We start from the raw sequence: 17,148 nt of genomic DNA, 5'->3' as shown, positions 1-17,148 counted from the left end.
TCCCACCCCCTCCCCTCTAGAAGCCTCTGTTTTTCAGAGTCCATCATCTCTCATGGTTTGAGAGATTTCCCCCCCTTCATTCTGCCCCTCCTGCTGTCTTCTTTTTTTTTCCCTTATACTGCATTATTTGTGTCAGAGGTACAGATCCGTGATTCAATAGACTTGCACACTTCACAGCGCTCATCATAGCACATACCCTCCCCAATGTCTATCACCAGCCACCCCATCCCTCCCACCCCCCCACAGTCCAGCAACCCTCAGTTTGTTTCTTGAGATTAAGAATTCCTCACATCAGTATGGTTATATGATACATGTCTTTCTCTGATTGACTTATTTCGCTCAGCATAACACCCTCCTGTTCCGTCCATGTCATTGCAAATGGCAAGATTTCATTCCTTTTGATGGCTGCATAATATTCCATTGTATATATACACCACATCTTCCTTTTTTTTTTTTTTTAGGAGATACAGTGAGTAACTTATTTTTTTAATTTTTTTATTATGTTAATGACCATACATTACATCATTAGCTTTTGATGTAGTGTTCCATGATTCATTGTTTGTGCATAACACCCAGTGCTCCACACAGAATGTGCCCTCTTTAATACCCATCACCAGGTTAACCCATCCCCCCACCCCCCTCCCCCTAGAACCCTCAGTTTGTTTTTCAGAGTCCATCGTCTCTCATGGTTCGTCTCCCCCTCTGACTTACTCCCCTTCATTCTTCCCTCCTATCTTCTTCTTTTTTTTTTTCTTAACATATGTTGCATTATTTGTTTCAGAAGTACAGATCTGTGATTCAGCAGTCTTGTACAATTCACAGCGCTCACCATAGCACATACCCTCCCCACTGTCTATCACCCAGCCACCCCCTCCTTCCCACCCCCCACCACTCCAGCAACCCTCAGTTTGTGTCCTGAGATTAAGAATTCCTCATATCAGTGAGGTCATATGATACATGTCTTTCTCTGATTGACTTACTTCACTCAGCATAACACCCTCCAGCTCTATCCACGTCGTTGGAAATGGCAAGATCTCATTCCTTTTGATGGCTGCATAATATTCCATTGTGTATATATACCCCATCTTCTTTATCCATTCATCTGTCGATGGACATCTTGACTCTTTCCACAGTTTGGCTATTGTGGACATTGCTGCTATAAACATTGGGGTTCACGTACCCCTTCAGGTCCCTACATTTGTATCTTTGGGGTAAATGCCCAGTAGTGCAATTGCTGGATTGTATGGTAGCTCTATTTTCAACTGTTTGAGGAACCTCCATGCTGCTTTCCAGAGTGGCTGCACCAGCTTGCATTCCCACCAACAGTGTAGGAGGGTTCCCCTTTCTCCGCATCCCCGCCAACATCTGTCGTTTCCTGACTTGTTCATTTTAACCATTCTGACTGGTGTGAGGTGGTATCTCATTGAGGTTTTGATTTGGATTTCCCTGATGCTGAGTGATGTTGAGCACTTTTTCATGTGTCAGTTGGCCATTTGGATGTCTTCTTTGGAAAAATGTCTGTTCATGTCTTCTGCCCATTTCTTGATTGGATTATTAGTTCTTTGGGTGTTGAGTTTGATAAGTTCTTTATAGATTTTGGATACTAGCCCTTTATCTGATATGTCATTTGCAAATATCTTCTCCCATTCTGTCGGTTGTCTTTTGGTTTTGTGGACTGTTTCTTTTGCTGTGCAAAAGCTTTTTATCTTGATCAAATCCCAAGAGTTCATTTTTGCCCCTTGCTTCCCTTGCCTTTGGCGATGTTTCTAGGAAGAAGTTGCTGTGGCTGAGGTCGAAGAGGTTGCTGCCTGTGTTCTCCTTTAGGATTTTGATGGACTCCTGTCTCACGTTTAGGTCTTTCAACCATTTGGAGTCCATTTTTGTGTGCGGTGTAAGGAAATGGTCCAGTTTCATTCTTCTGCATGTGGCTGCCAATTTTCCCAACACCATTTGTTGAAGAGACTGTCTTTTTTCCATTGGACATTCTTTCCTGCTTTGTCAAAGATGAGTTGACCATCGAGTTGAGGGTCCATTTCTGGGCTCTCAATTCTGTTCCATTGATCTATGTGTCTGTTTTTGTGCCAATACCATACTCTCTTGATGATGACAGCTTTGTAATAGAGCTGGAAGTCTGGAATTGTGATGCAGCCAGCTTTGCTTTTCTTTTTCAATATTCCTCTGGCTTTTCGGGCTCTCTTCTGGTTCCATACAAATTTTAGGATTATTTGTTCCATTTCTTTGAAAACAGTGGATGGTATTTTGATGGGGATTGCATTGAATGTGTAGATTGCTCTAGGTAGCATTGACATCTTCACAATGTTTGTTCTTCCAATCCATGAGCATGGAATGTTTTTCCATTTCTTTGTGTCTTCTTCCATTTCTTTCATGAGTATTTTATAGTTTTCTGAGTACAGATCCTTTGCCTCTTTGGTTAAATTTATCCCTAGGTATCTTATGGTTTTGGGTGCAATTGTAAATGGGATTGACTCCTTGATTTGTCTCTCTTCTGTCTTGGTGGTGGTGTATAGGAATGCCACTGATTTCTGTGCATTGATTTTATATCCTGCCACTTTACTGAATTCCTGTATGAGTTCTGGCAGTTTTGGGGTGGAGTCTTTTGGGTTTTCCACATAAAGTATCATATCATCTGCAAAGAGTGAGAGTTTGACTTCCTCTTTGCCGATTTGGATGCCTTTGCTTTTTTTGTTGTTGTTGTCTGATTGCTGTGGCTAGGACTTCTACTACTATGTTGAATAGCAGTGGTGATAGTGGACATCCCTGCCGTGTTTCTGACCTTAGGGGAAGAGAGCTTTTCCCCATTGAGAATGATATTGGCTGTAGGTTTTTCATAGATGGCTTTTATGATATTGAGGTATGTACCCTCTATCCCTATCCTCTGAAGAGTTTTGATCAAGAAAGGATGCTGTACTTTGTCAAATGCTTTTTCTGCATCTATTGAGAGGATCATATGATTCTTGTTCTTTCTTTTGTTAATGTATTGTATCATGTTGATTGATTTGCGCATGTTGAACCAACCTTGCAGCCCAGGGATAAATCCCACTTGGTCATGGTGAATAATCCTTTTAATGTACTGTTGGACCCTATTGGCTAGTATTTTGGTGAGAATTTTTGCATCCATGTTCATCAAGGATATTGGTCTGTAATTCTCCTTTTTGATGGGGTCTTTGTCTGGTTTTGGGATCAAGGTAATGGTGGCCTCATAAAATGAGTTTGGAAGTTTTCCTTCCATTTCTATTTTTTGGAACAGTTTCAGGAGAATAGGTATTAATTCTTCTTTAAATGTCTGGTAGAATTCCCCTGGGAAGCCATCTGGCCCTGGGCTTTTGTTTGTTGGGAGATTTTTGGGGACTGCTTCAAATTCCTTAGTGGTTATAGGTCTGTTCAGGTTTTCTATTTCTTCCTGGTTCAGTTTTGGTAGTTGATACATCTCTAGGAATGCACCCATTTCTTCCAGGTTATCTAATTTGCTGGCATAGAGTTGCTCCTAATATGTTCTTATAATTGTTTGTATTTCTTTGGTGTTGGTTGTGATCTCTCCTCTTTCATTCATGATTTTGTTGATTTGGGTCATTTCTCTTTTCTTTTGATAAGTCTGGCCAGGGGTTTATCAATCTTGTGAATTCTTTCAAAGAACCAGCTCCTAGTTTCGTTGATCTGTTCTACTGTTCTTTTGGTTTCTATTTCATTGATTTCTGCTCTGATCTTTATGATTTCTCTTCTCCTGCTGGGTTTAGGCTTTATTTGCTGTTTTTTCTCTAGCTCCTTTAGGTGTAGGGTTAGGTTGTGTATTTGAGACCTTTCTTGTTTCTTGAGAAAGGCTTGTGTTGCTATATACTTTCCTCTCAGGACTGCCTTTGCTGCATCCCAAAGATTTTGAACAGTTGTGTTTTCATTTTCATTGGTTTCCATGAATTTTTTTAATTCTTCTTTAATTTCCTGGTTGACCCATTCATTCTTTAGTAGAATGCTCTTTAGCCTCCATGTATTTGAGTTCTTTCCAACTTTCCTCTTGTGATTGAGTTCTAGTTTCAAAGCATTGTGGTCTGAACATATGCAGGGAATAATCCCAATCTTTTGGTACTGGTTGAGACCTGATTTGTGACCTAGAATGTGATCAATTCTGGAGAATGTTCCATGGGCACTAGAGAAGAATGTGTATTCCATTGCTTTGGGATGGAATGTTCTGAATATGTCCGTGATGTCCATTTGGTCCAGTGTTTCATTTAAAGTCTTTATTTCCTTGTTGATCTTTTGCTTAGATGATCTGTCCATTTCAGTCAGGGGGGTGTTAAAGTCCCCCACTATTAATGTATTGTTGTCAATGTGTTTCTTTGCTTTTGTTATTAATTGCCTTATAAAATTGGCTGCTCCCATGTTAGGGGCATAGATCTTTACAATTGTTAGATCTTCTTGTTGGATAGACCCTTTAAGTAGGATATAGTGTCCTTCTTCCTCTCTTATTACACTCTTTGTTTTAAAATCTAATTTGTCTGATAGAAGGATTGCCACCCCAGCTTTCTTTGGGTGTCCATTAGCATGGTAAATGGTTTTCCAACCCCTCACTTTCAATGTGGGGCTGTCTTTGGGTCTAAAATGAGTCTCTTGCAGACAGCATATCGATGGGTCTTGTTTTTTAATCCAATCTGATAGCCTGTGTCTTTTGATTGGGGCATTTAGCCCATTTACATTCAGGGTAACTATTGAAAGATATGAACTGAGTGCCATTGTATTGCCTGTAAGGTGGCTGTTACTGTATATTGTCTGTGTTCCTTTCTGGTCTGCTTTTAGGCTCTCTCTTTGCTTAGAGAACCCCTTTCAATATTTCTTGTAGTGCTGGTTTCGTGTTTGCAAATTCCTTTAGTTTTTGTTTGTTCTGGAAGCTTTTTATCTCTCCTTCTATTTTCAGTGACAGCCTAGCTGGATATAGTATTCTTGGCTGCATATTTTTCTCATTTAGTGCTCTGAAAATATCATGTCAGTCCTTTCTGGCCTGCCAGGTCTCTGTGGATAGGTCTGTTGCCATTCTAATGTTCCTACCATTGTAGGTTATAGATCTCTTCTCCCGAGCTCCTTTCAGGATTTTCTCTTTGTCATTGAGACTCGTAAGTTTTACTATTAGATGTCGGGGTGTTGACCTATTTTTATTGATTTTGAGAGGGGTTCTCTGTGCCTCCTGGATTTTGATGACTGTTTCCTTCCCCACATTAGGGAAGTTTTCTGCTATAATTTGCTCCAATATACTTTCTGCCCCTCTCTCTCTTTCTTCTTCTGGGATCCCAATTATTCTAATGTTGTTTCGTCTTATGGTATTGCTTATCTCTCGAATTCTGCCCTCATGATCCAGTAGTTGTTTATCTTTTTCTCAGCTTCTCTATTTTCCATGAATTGGTCTTCTGTATCACTGATTCTCTCTTCTGCCTCATTTATCCTAGCAGTTAGCGCCCCCATTTTTTATTGCACCTCATTAATAGCCTTTTTGATTTCGACTTGGTTAGATTTTAGTTCTTTTATTTCTCCAGAAAGGGTTTCTCTCATAACTTCCATGCTTTTTTCAAGCTCAGCTAGTATCTTTAAAATCATGATTCTGAACTCTAGATCCGACATTTTACTAATGTCCGTATTTAGTAGGTCCCTGGCAGTCAGTACTACCTCTTGTTCTTTTTGTTGAGGTGATTTTTCCCATCTTGTCATTTTGTCCAGAGGAGAATATATGAATGAGAGAACAAAATGCTAACAGGGTAACAACGTCCCCAGAAAATATATTCTAAACAAATCAGAAAAGACCTGAAACCAGGGGAAAAAAAAGGGAAAGAAAGAAAAAAGAAAAAAAAAAAAAGAAAGAAAAAGTTAAAAACAAAACAAAACAAAAAAACAGAATATCACATATGATCAGGCTGGTGCATAGATCAGTGCCACACTCTAGATTTTGGGTGTATTTTGGTCTCTTAGAAGAAAGTGCCTCCCAAAATTTTGAGGAAAGAAAAATTTATATATGTACAAAAATAAGGGTTGATACGATGAAGGGATGGAATATGACTGTAAAGATGAAATAAAAAATTTTATAAAAGGAATTGATAAGAAGTTGTTTGCAAAAGGAGAGAAGAGGATTAAAAAAAAAAAAAGGGAGAGAATGTGATCAGGCAGGAGACTAGAACAAAGCCATACACTAGAGATTTAGGGTATATTTTGATCTGTTAGAAGAAACCGTATCTCAAAATTTTAAAGAGAGAACAACTTATATATATATGCCAAAAATAAGGGTAACTACTACAAAGGGATAGAATATGACTCTAAAAATGAAAAACAAAAATGTTTTTTAAAAAAAGGGATTGATAAGCTGTTGGTTGAAAAAGGGAAAAAGAAAAATTAAAAAAAAAATTGACTTTGAAAGACTAAAGAATCATGGTAAAAAGCCATGGATTCTAGGTGCAGTATTCCCCTAGCTCTGGAGTACTGCCGTTCTCATTGATCGGTAAACTTGGTCTTGGGTGGCTGTTCTTACTGATCTTCTGGGGGAGGGGCCTGTTGCTGTGGTTCCCAAATATCTTTGCTGGAGGTGGAATTGCCCTGCCCTTGCTGGTCTGGGCTACGTAATCTGCTTGGGTGTGCTCTCGACTCGGGAGCTTTTGTTCCCTGCAAGGTTTCGGTACATCTTTGGAGGACGAGAGTGAAAATGGCGGCCTCCCAATCTCCACCCCTGGAGGAGCCGCGAACTGGGGCCCCACTCCTCAGTGTGCCCCCAGAGAAAAGCAGTCAATCACTCCCGTCTCCCCGGTCTCCGACCACACTCCGTGCTCACCTGGCCTGTGACCGAGCGTTTCTATCTCTGGCACCCCACCCATGTGGAGTCACCAAACCCAGCAGATCCCTGCTGTGCGCTCCCGCACTGCTCCTCCCTGGGGAAGGGGAATCTCCCCAGGTCTGCTGTGTTGGGTCCCTGCTGGAGGAGCAGTGGCCCGGCTGGGCCGAGGATCACGGTTTATGGCAACCCGGAGCTGAGAGCCTGCTCCTCGGCTCCGTCTCTGCAGTCGGCTTCCCCACTCCGATACCTGGGAGCTCTGCTGCACTCAGGCACCCCCGGTCTTCCTGTGACCCCGAGGGTCCTGAGATCACACTGTCACACGATGGTTCCACCCCCCGCTTAGCCACGGGAGCAACATCCCTCAGCAGAGCAGACTTCTGAGAGTTCCGATTTTGTGCTCTGCTGCTCTATCATTTGCCAGAAGCGGCCGACAGAGGCCCCCTCTCCTGCCATCTATTCTCCCGAATATCGCCTCGGATTCACTTTTCTGCACGTCCTACCTTCCGGAAAGTGGTCGCTTTTCTGTTTAGAGAGTTGTTGCTATTCTTTTTTTCGATCTCCTGTTGAGTTTGTAGGTGTTCAGATTGGTTTGATCCCTATTCAGCTGAATTCCTGAGACCAGACGAAATCCAGGTCTCCTACTCCTCTGCCATCTTGCTCCGCCCCCTCATGATTGAATTTCTTATAATGCTTTAATTTTGATTATTTTGGAGTGTTCAAAAATTTGGCTTACTTGGCTAGATATAAGAACATAATCCTGGAATTGGCCTTTTCCCGTAAGTCTCAATATGAAGCTGTTTTCTTAGGATTTATTTCTTTTAAAAATCATGTTTCCTTTTGTCTTGGCTTCATGCTAGTTAATTGACATTTTATTCATTGAATTTTTATTGTAATGTTGCTATAATTTCTGTTTCAGATTATTCTGGTTTTGGCTCTGAGCTGCTCACATTATTTAAAAGTGCTGCTTTATATATTTACTTAAATGCCTACTTCATTATAGATACTTTGCTAGGTGCACACTAACTGTATAAACACAAACTGAGGCACATGGTGTCAAGCTAAGGGAGTGCTTCTGTGAAAGCAAAAAGGGCTGACCTTTAAGCGGAGCTAGAAAGATTGACTGGTAGACTGTTAAACGGCAGAGTACAGGTCAGGTACGGGATTCAGGTTAGCAGAAACTGCTTAATACAAAGATGCGGTGGCGGAAGGAAGTGCAGTACAACTAATGAAAGAAAGAAATAGTGCACTGCAATGGTGCGAATCAAAGAGGAGATAGTACAGACTCAGACGGGGGCCTGATTCACTCAGGACCTAAGAGCAATGGGAACCCCCTCAAGATTTTTTATTAGGAGACTACTGAAGAAAAGATTCATATTTTGAAAAGAATACTTGTCTAATATGTGTGTTCCTGAATAGACCGTAGGCTCCGCAAGTAGAAGGAGGAGATGTTGATCTCATCAAGTGCAATACAAGTAGGTTTTCAACAAATAGTAAATGTCGCTATTTAATAGCTCAGTGTCTGGCACGTGGTAAGTACTCATAATGTTGGTTGTGGTTTTCATTGATCTAGATTGGCCTTTGATATGGACAGTGGCTGCTTTAGAGTTAGAGGTTTCATGAAGTAGTTCAATCCAACAGTATCCACTGAAGACCTGTGATATACTTGGAAGAATCAGCAGCTAAATATATTAAAATTTCATCACTTTTTTTCTCATGTGCCCCAAAGATGTAGCAGAGCAGAAAAGTGATGGAGAATTCTGTAAATAAATCAGATTAGCCTACAGTGAGGTGAATAGGTGCTCCTGCTTCACACTATTCATTTTTTTCAGTTAGAGTTTCATGCCTGGTAAGATTGCTTTTATAGAACCATTTCTTCTGGAATTCTCAGGTAAAATTCCCTTTTCATAGTTCATTTGAAGTAATTTCAACCTTATTCCTCAGTTATATTAGTTTATTTTATATAAAGTGAGTTCCTTGTCATTTTTCATCCCAAAGACTAAAGATTGCTATTAGAAATATTTCTTCTGAAACTCTATAATCATTTTCATACTATAGCTTTAATATTTTACTTTTTTCAAGTGTTTATATGTGATGTGTTTTTTCTTAAAATGTACAGTATGTAGGTTATATCACCAATGACCTGGCCATTTTTTCTTTCCTCTTTAATAGTAGCCAGAACCACCATGTAGCACATAGTTGCTATTGTGCACATTAATAAAAAGTACCCCATCTGGTTGGACTAATTTACCAGGAAGGTCCCCTGCTTCTGATACCTTCTAAAGGGTGCCATCAGGGCCACTTTTCAGCTCCTGCTTGTGCCTTCAATGGGTGCCTGTAAGCCATGCAGAAACTGCACAGCTATACTTAGTGTCCCTAAATAGTAACTCAGTATAAGTTAGATATTGCTTATAAGCAACCAGATTATAGATAATCCTTTATAAACAAGGCAAACTATTTTAAAAAGTCAATCAGTTGTTCATTTATGTGTGTTAAATGTAACCTTCAGTTAAAACAATAATTGTATTTAACTTGTTTTCAGAACTTTGGTAAAATTGGATATATGGGGGGAAGTTGTCTTTTAAGAAAATTTTTTTCAAATACAGCTTAGATTCTTACTTTTTAATGTTCTCAGCTTTGAGTGCCTAGAAGTAAATTAAAAAAAAAATACATTCGTCTGTCTGTCTACTTAACTTTTTACTATGGAACTTTTTAAAAAAGATTTATTTATTTGAGAGAGAATGAGAGAGAGCATGGTGGGGAGGGGCAAAGGGCGAGGGAGAGGTAGAGAGAGAAAGTCTTAAGCAGACTCTATGCCGAGCTTGGAGCCTGATGCGGGGCTTGATCTCAGGACCCTGAGATCATGACCTGAGCTGAAACCAAGAGTTGGTTGCTTAACTGACTGTGCCACCCAGATGCCCCACTATGGAATGTTTTTAATGTATAGGAAAGCAAAGTGATGAAGCCTCAAGTATCTGTCATTTGGCTTCAGCAGTTGCCAGTTTATTGTTTTACCTGCTTCTTCCCACTTTTTCCGTCACAAATTATTTTGAAGCAAATCCCAAATATTATGATTTTATTCTGAAACTTGTCAGTATCTACTCTGAAACATAGACTCTTTTAGTAATACAAGCACAGTTCATTATCACACCTAAAAAAAATGATAATATCAACCATCCAGTCAGTATTCAGACTTTGTTCCATAAGTGGTTTAAAATTGGTGTGTTGGAGTCAGAATCAAAATAAGTCTTGGGGCGCCTGGGTGGCTCGGTCGTTAAGCGTCCAACTCTTGGTTTCAGCTCAGGTCATGATCTCAGGGTCCTGGAATCCAGCTCAGCATTAGGCTTTCACTCAGAGTGGCGTCTGCTTGAGATTCTTTCGCTCCGTCTCCTTTTGCCCGTCCCCCTGGGTGTGCATGCATGCTCTCTTTCTCTAAAATAAATCTTTAAAAAAAAATCAAAACAAATCTCTGTAGTATAATAGGTCAATTTGTCTTTTGATTTACTATTAGTCTATAGCTTCCCTTACCCCTTTTCTCACATTTTATTTGTTGAAGAAAGGGTCATTTGACCACTTTCTGCATTTTGCTGATTAAATCTCTTGTGGTATCATTTAGGCTTAACAAGAATATTTTTAACTTATGTTTAAATATGATACCTGATCTCTATAGACTGTAAAAAATTTTTTTGTTTAAATGGAGAAATGAATGCTTAGTTATTGAAGAATGAAGGATTCCAAAGATTTTGTAAACATGAAAGGGAGGATCTGAAGAAAAGTCCATAAGCCTCAGAAAGCAGAGAATTTTTTAAAGCTGTGTTTATAGCTTTGTGTGATTGTTTTGATAACATAATTTGTTGCCATCTTAAAATATTATAAAACATTAGAATATAAAATTGTAGCAATAATACACTAGCTTGATTTTTTTAAAAACTAACATTTTTTATTTTTCATTTACAAAAAAGATACCAGGTGATCAGCACTCCAACAGATTTTTTTATGGTAATGGAATATGTGTCTGGTGGTGAATTATTTGACTACATCTGTAAACATGGCCGGGTGAGTAACTTACTATCTAGTACAATAAGCCCCTAAGCTAAAAAAGAGGGTAGTAGGAAATAGCAAACCACAAAAATATCTTCAAAGTCTGGGTTGCTTCTGTAATAAAGCCCAATTAAAGATACAGAATATTAGACGTCTTTTCTTTCTTAAAAAATACACATTTCAAGGGGCGCCTGGTAGTGTCAGTCGGTGGAGCATGTGACTCTTGATCTTGTGGTTGTAAGTTCGAGCCCCACATTGGGTGTAGAGATTGTTTAAAAATAAAATCTTTAAAAAAATACACCTTTTGGGGCACCTGGGTGCCTCATTCGGTTAAGTGTCTGCCTTCGGCTCAGGTCCTGATCCCAGGGTCCTGGGATGGAGCCCTGTGTTGGGTTCCCTGCTCAGAGGGGAAACTGCTTTTCCCCTCCCCCTGCCCCTACTCTCTTGCTCTGTCTCTCAGATAAATAAATAAAATCTTAAAAAGAAAAAAAACCTTTCAAAATACTGATTTTAGGGAACATGTTCCACTTAATTGCCAACATAATGTCAGTGCTTTTCAGAGTGAAAAATCTGTTCCATAACATTATGTTGAAGCTTCAAGGATTTCCTTTTCTTAGCACTTTCACATTAATTCTGTTTTACATTATGTTTTACTTGTTGATTGCCTAAAACATTGTGCACATTTAGTAATATTAATTGAAAATTAAATCTTACTACCTAGCAGCAAAGAAGAGCCTTGTTAACTTACATGTTGAACTCTAATGGAAGTTTTTGGTTTGTTTGTCTGATTTGTTGAGAATTCTAGCCTGATTCTAATTAGCTTGCTCAGTTACATTTAGGCTGATTATGAAACTAAAACTCTTGCTATGTACATGTCCCAAATATTCTTAGTGCAGCTTCTTTTATACTTGCTAGGTTGAAGAGGTGGAAGCAAGGCGGCTCTTTCAGCAAATTCTATCAGCTGTGGATTACTGTCATAGGCATATGGTGGTTCATCGAGACCTGAAACCAGAGAATGTGCTGTTGGATGCTCACATGAATGCCAAGATAGCTGATTTTGGTATGTAACTCCAAGGTTGTTCAGAAATGTACTAGTTGCCTTTTAAAGTGTGTCAGTAGCAACTGTTAAAGAAATATGAACTTGCAGTTTCAACTTTATAAATCTTGTACCTTGAAAAAAAGGGATTAATGCTTGTTCTATTCATTTAAACACAATTTTAAAAACGTACATGCTTCTAGAGAAGTTTAGAGGGCCAGTTTCAAGGTAAATCCATTTAATCTGCATTTCTTCCTGAAGGAAAACTTAACTGTCTTTTTTTTTTTTTTTTTGGTGGGGGTCACAAACTCCTTTGAAAATCTAAATGAAAATATGGGCACTTCCCTTGATGAATGCACTTAAAGAGAAATACATGAAAATTGCATGCAGTTTTGAAGACTTACGGTCTTTCTGATTGGATCAAGGGTGGATTTCAGGGTAAAATCTAACCACGTGCTAAAAAGAATAGGAGTTTTTGTCAGGAGTAAAACAAAGAAACAAAAAACAAAATGAAATCTAAATGCACCAAACACTTTCTGGGGTAAACATACCTGGAAAGAGTACCATAGTAGGGTGTTTGGCAAAAGGATTAGGAAGTGAGAGGTTATAGAGAGAGAGATGGAAATGTGCCAGAGTTCAGTGTTGCTTATTTAAAATTTTTGCCTGTACCTTGTCTTTAATCTAAAAACTAGGAAACTAGTTTCCCTATTTCTCTTCCTTCTCTAAATCGCAAAACTCTTTAGTATGATAGTTCAACTAGATTTTTGGTTCCATAGATTATTTTTTCTATGTTGAATTAAAGCTTTCCAAATTAAAAGCATTTGGAACATAATCTTTATAAATTGGAGCCTGATTTCTACTTAGAGATTTTTTAAAAAGGCCTTGAAAGCACAGGATAAAAAGTAATGGTCTCTATTTCATTCTTTCAACTGTAGAAATGGGTATATAATATTTTGATGCTTTTATGTTTGGAAAAGTTCATACAATTTGGAATAACCTCGTATTTATGAAGTGAATCAACATTTTCAAAAAAGATTTATTTATTTTAGAGCATGGGGGTCAGGGAAGGGCAGGGAAGAGGGGGAGAGAGAGAATCCCAAGCAGACTCCACGCTGAGCATGGAGCCCAACACGGGGCTTGATCCCAGGACCTTGAGATCATGACCTGAGCTGAAACCAAGAGTCAGGATGCTCAACCAACAGCCACCCAGGCGCCCCAAGTGAAGGAATTTAATTCCTATCATACATGATGTGCTTTATCTTTTTTGTTAGAGTGTAAGCACTTTAAAATGGTCTTCTAGTTTCTCAGGTGCTTTCCACTGTTTTAAAATAATTACAAAATATGATATATAAAACATTGAAGACTTGACATTTTTCTTCATGTATTTATCTACTTTTAAAAATATCTAGCACAAAGTAAATATTACTCTTATTTTCAGGATTGTCTAATATGATGTCAGATGGTGAATTTCTGAGAACTAGTTGTGGATCTCCAAATTATGCAGCACCGGAAGTCATCTCAGGCAGGTAATAATAGATCAGTGGAGAGTAAGCTCTTTATAATCTTTTGTTCATTCTAATAACATTTAATTAAAATATATTCTGTTCAGAGGATGAGATTGTTAACATAATAGGAACAAATTGTCCCTTTAATTTTTCCATTTTTGAAGAGAGAATAGGTATATGAAACAATTTTTTTAAACATTTGGTTTAGATTTTGTTATGAGTATATTTAAGGAGTTCTTCCATTAAAAAAATGACTGAAACAAATCTTGATTTTCTTCATTTTGGAAAAGTACAGATAAGAGAAAGCATTTGTTAAATTCAAGCTAGTGTCGTTATTTTCTTACCAGACATAGTCCTTAAATAATAATTTACATATTATTTTATAAGTTACCAAATAAAGTATTATTTTATGTTTTGTCTTTAGAAGAATGAGGTTTTTCAGGGACAGTATTGTCATTTCATGAAATTAAACTGTATAAGTAGAGGTTGGAACTTACTCATTGGTATATTCAAAAAACGTTTATACAGATTGCAGTGGTAAACCAAAGATTTTTTTTTTACAGTGACCAATGTCTGATTTAAAAAGTTAACAGAATTCTCCAAGAGAAAATAAAGAAAAGGTATTATTGCAAGGAGCCAGGTATAGGAGTTTTGGACAAGTACAGCAAATGATATAAATGATGGACAGCAATTTTTTGAAATGGATTGTATTCTTTTAATTGGAATTGTAAAGATTTACTTTGTTACCTCAGACCCAGGTTTGAGTTTGTCAGTGGGGTGGGTATCAGAGGCATTTTAATACTGCAGAAAGGTCAGAGAAAAAAGGAATAATATTCCAGGCATAGGTTATGTGGAGCAAAGCTAATCTTAGTCCCATGAGCTAACCTAACAAGTGATTAGAATGAAAGTCACACTCAGGATAATGTGATATAGAACAAATAGTGTCAAAGATATCCTGCAGGACTAGTTTGGCACTTTAATGTTTCAAATACTCTTTAAAATAGGCATGTCAGGGATAAAAATTCTATTTTATATGCATTTTTTTCTTGTAGTTTTGTGGTTAAAAGGGTTTAGCCTAAACACTATAGTATTATTTTTTCAAGTTTATGGCCATTTACTTTGATGTTTCCATAAAAAAATCAACCATAGTAAGTTTTATATTTTTTTAATTAGTCAATTAGTAGGTTCAGTGAGTTTGTGACAAATAAAGAAAAGTACCACTTTCTCTTGGAAAACTTGAATAGTAATTGAGACCGATTCTCTATGGTGAGCAAGCATTGAGTGTTGGGGTGTGACCATGGACTTCATAAAAGACTTGCTAATCAATATACACCAAGTCTATACCATGTGTATATAGAAGCAGGGTATATGTGGATGAGAAAAAGTGGCACTTGCATTCCAGGTTTGTGTTGTCATCTTTTTTCTTAGATTGTATGCAGGTCCTGAAGTTGATATTTGGAGCTGTGGTGTTATTTTGTATGCCCTTCTTTGTGGCACCCTCCCATTTGATGATGAGCATGTACCTACGTTATTTAAGAAGATCCGAGGGGGTGTTTTTTATATCCCAGAATATCTCAATCGTTCTGTTGCCACTCTCTTGATGCATATGCTGCAGGTTGACCCTCTGAAACGAGCGACCATCAAAGATATAAGGTGATTCTTCTTTTCATTACTGTTATGTACATTTTATAGTATTAATAGTACCACTAATTGAGTGCCTGCTTTATGTTAGACTCTGTAATACTTATTGTATAGGAATTTTGCTTTCCTTTTTACACAAACCTGATCATGTCACTCATCTTTTAAATATTTCAGGTTGTTTCCCATACTTTTTACTTGAGGTAGCAAATCCTCTGAGGCCCTTCCTCATGAGGCTCCATTTCCTACTCCTGGGGTCTCACTCCTGCACTCACCACCGCACCCATTGGTACCAGTGCTTCAGCTACACTCAGCTTTTCCTTCTTCCTCAAATATAACATATATTTTATGCCTTCATGTTCTAATTTATATTACTGCCTCTGATGCCATTTCTGACTTTTTTGACCTGACAGATTTCTGTTCATCCTTTAAAATTCTGCCTTCATAGGACCTCCTTTGTGAAATCAATTCGGATTCCCCTAGGCAATGTTAATTGCTTCCACTTTTCTGATTTCCACATTTGGTTTATGGTTTTATTTTTTCATTATCATTTCATATGTAGCTATTATTATTTCGTGTGTGTTTCACCAGTCCTAAATTGTAACTCCATAAGGGTAGAGAGAGTGTCTTGCTCACCTTGGTACACACAATGCTAGATGGCCCACAAATGTAGTATATGTTGAGAAACTATTTGAATAAATTTTATACATAATACAGACAGAGTTTTATGTATTTTACATATGGTTGATGAAATAAAGCATTAAAAGTTTTAAGATTTTGAATCCAAAAATAGCTGCTAGCACTGTGAAGGATTTCTTGTTATGTGAGAAACTTTGGAACTTGCAGTGGCTGGTGTTACTGTGAATATGACCTTTATATAGCACACACAAGCCACAATAATTCATTGCCTTCTACTCTTATCAGGTTATGTTTCTTAGAGGTTTTTTTGTTCTTACCTAACATTTCATCAGTTATTCATTTACAAACACATTCTTTTGCCATCTTTCCAGAATCTCTCCTCTTATCTTCATAAACCAGAATGGCTGTTTAGAGACCTATGACTCCTGGAATGTTTAAACGATGACATGGTTTTTTATGTGATTGCTGCCAATCTCTTAGACTGCAAGAAGGGGCTGATTCTTTTTGCATTTGTACACTGTTTTGTTCTCCCAGCCTTTCTTAAGCTCTCCAGGCCTCATGCATAAAATAAGTGTGTAATTATAAGTTAGTACCAACTATAGTTATGGAAATGCACTTAGCAGGAAAAAACCTTTTGTGTTCACAGTACTTGGTTTTTCTTTTTTTCTTTTCTTTTTAATAAGTAAGTTCTGCACCCAACATGGGGCTTGAATTCACAACCCCGAGGTCAAGAGTCACATGTTCTACTGACCTAGCCAGCTAGGCGCCTCAGTCACTTAATTGGCTTTTCCTTAGAAAGAAAATTACATATGCTTCCTGTGAGTTATTCATTCTGTAACTGGAAGCCTGCATCTCCCTCTCCCCTTCACCCATTTTGCCTATCCTCCCAACTCCCGCCCTCCAGTAGCCATTGGTTCTCTATAGGTCTGATGCTGCTTTTTGTTTATTAGTTTATTCATATCATTTTTTAGATTCCACCTATGAGTGAAATCACATGGTATTTATTTTCCCAGATTTATTTTACTTAGCACAGTACCCTCTAGGTCCATTCATTTTGTTGCAAATAGCACAATCTCATCTTTTCTTAAGGCTACACAGTACTCCATTGTATATGTATACCACATGTCCCTTACCATTTGTCTGTTGATAGACACTTAGGTTGCTTCCATATCTTAGCTATTGTAAATAATGCTGCAATAAAACATAGGAGTGCATATATTTTTTTGAATTAATGTTTTTTCCTCTGGATAAATAACCAGGGAATTATTGGATCATATAGTATTTCTTTTTTAAATTTTTTGAGGAACTTCCGTACTGTTTTTCACAGAGACTATACCAATTTACATTCCCACTAGCAGTGTGGGATTCCTTTTTCTCTGCATCCTTGTCAACACTATTATTTCTTGTCTTTTTTATTTTAGCCACTCTGACTGGTATAACATGGTATCTTATTGTGGTTTTGATTTGCA

General features: G+C 38.0%; 1 protein-coding gene across 5 annotated transcripts in view; it reads left to right on the top strand.

Moving 5' to 3' along the window:
* The window catches only part of PRKAA2 (protein kinase AMP-activated catalytic subunit alpha 2), a 75,003-nt gene that overhangs the window by 39,957 nt on the left and 17,898 nt on the right, over nucleotides 1–17,148 (top strand). For all 5 annotated transcript variants that reach the window (XR_012379469.1, XM_025871884.2, XM_073896682.1 and 2 more), the window contains 4 exons: nucleotides 10,783–10,876; nucleotides 11,777–11,921; nucleotides 13,336–13,423; nucleotides 14,831–15,055. Coding sequence is in view for 4 of the 5 variants with exons in the window: in XM_025871884.2 (XP_025727669.1) it covers nucleotides 10,783–10,876; nucleotides 11,777–11,921; nucleotides 13,336–13,423; nucleotides 14,831–15,055 (552 nt within the window). In the remaining variant the exon portion in view is untranslated. The remainder of the gene's footprint in view (nucleotides 1–10,782; nucleotides 10,877–11,776; nucleotides 11,922–13,335; nucleotides 13,424–14,830; nucleotides 15,056–17,148) is intronic.

The sequence above is a fragment of the Callorhinus ursinus genome, unplaced genomic scaffold, assembly GCF_003265705.2.
Source record: "Callorhinus ursinus isolate GAN/ISIS: 27379988/994484 unplaced genomic scaffold, GSC_fseal_2.0 scaffold9, whole genome shotgun sequence".
Classification (NCBI taxonomy): Eukaryota; Metazoa; Chordata; class Mammalia; order Carnivora; family Otariidae; genus Callorhinus; species Callorhinus ursinus.
The sequence above is the reverse complement of the archived record's forward strand: the minus strand, read 5'-3'. Positions and strand labels throughout refer to the sequence as shown.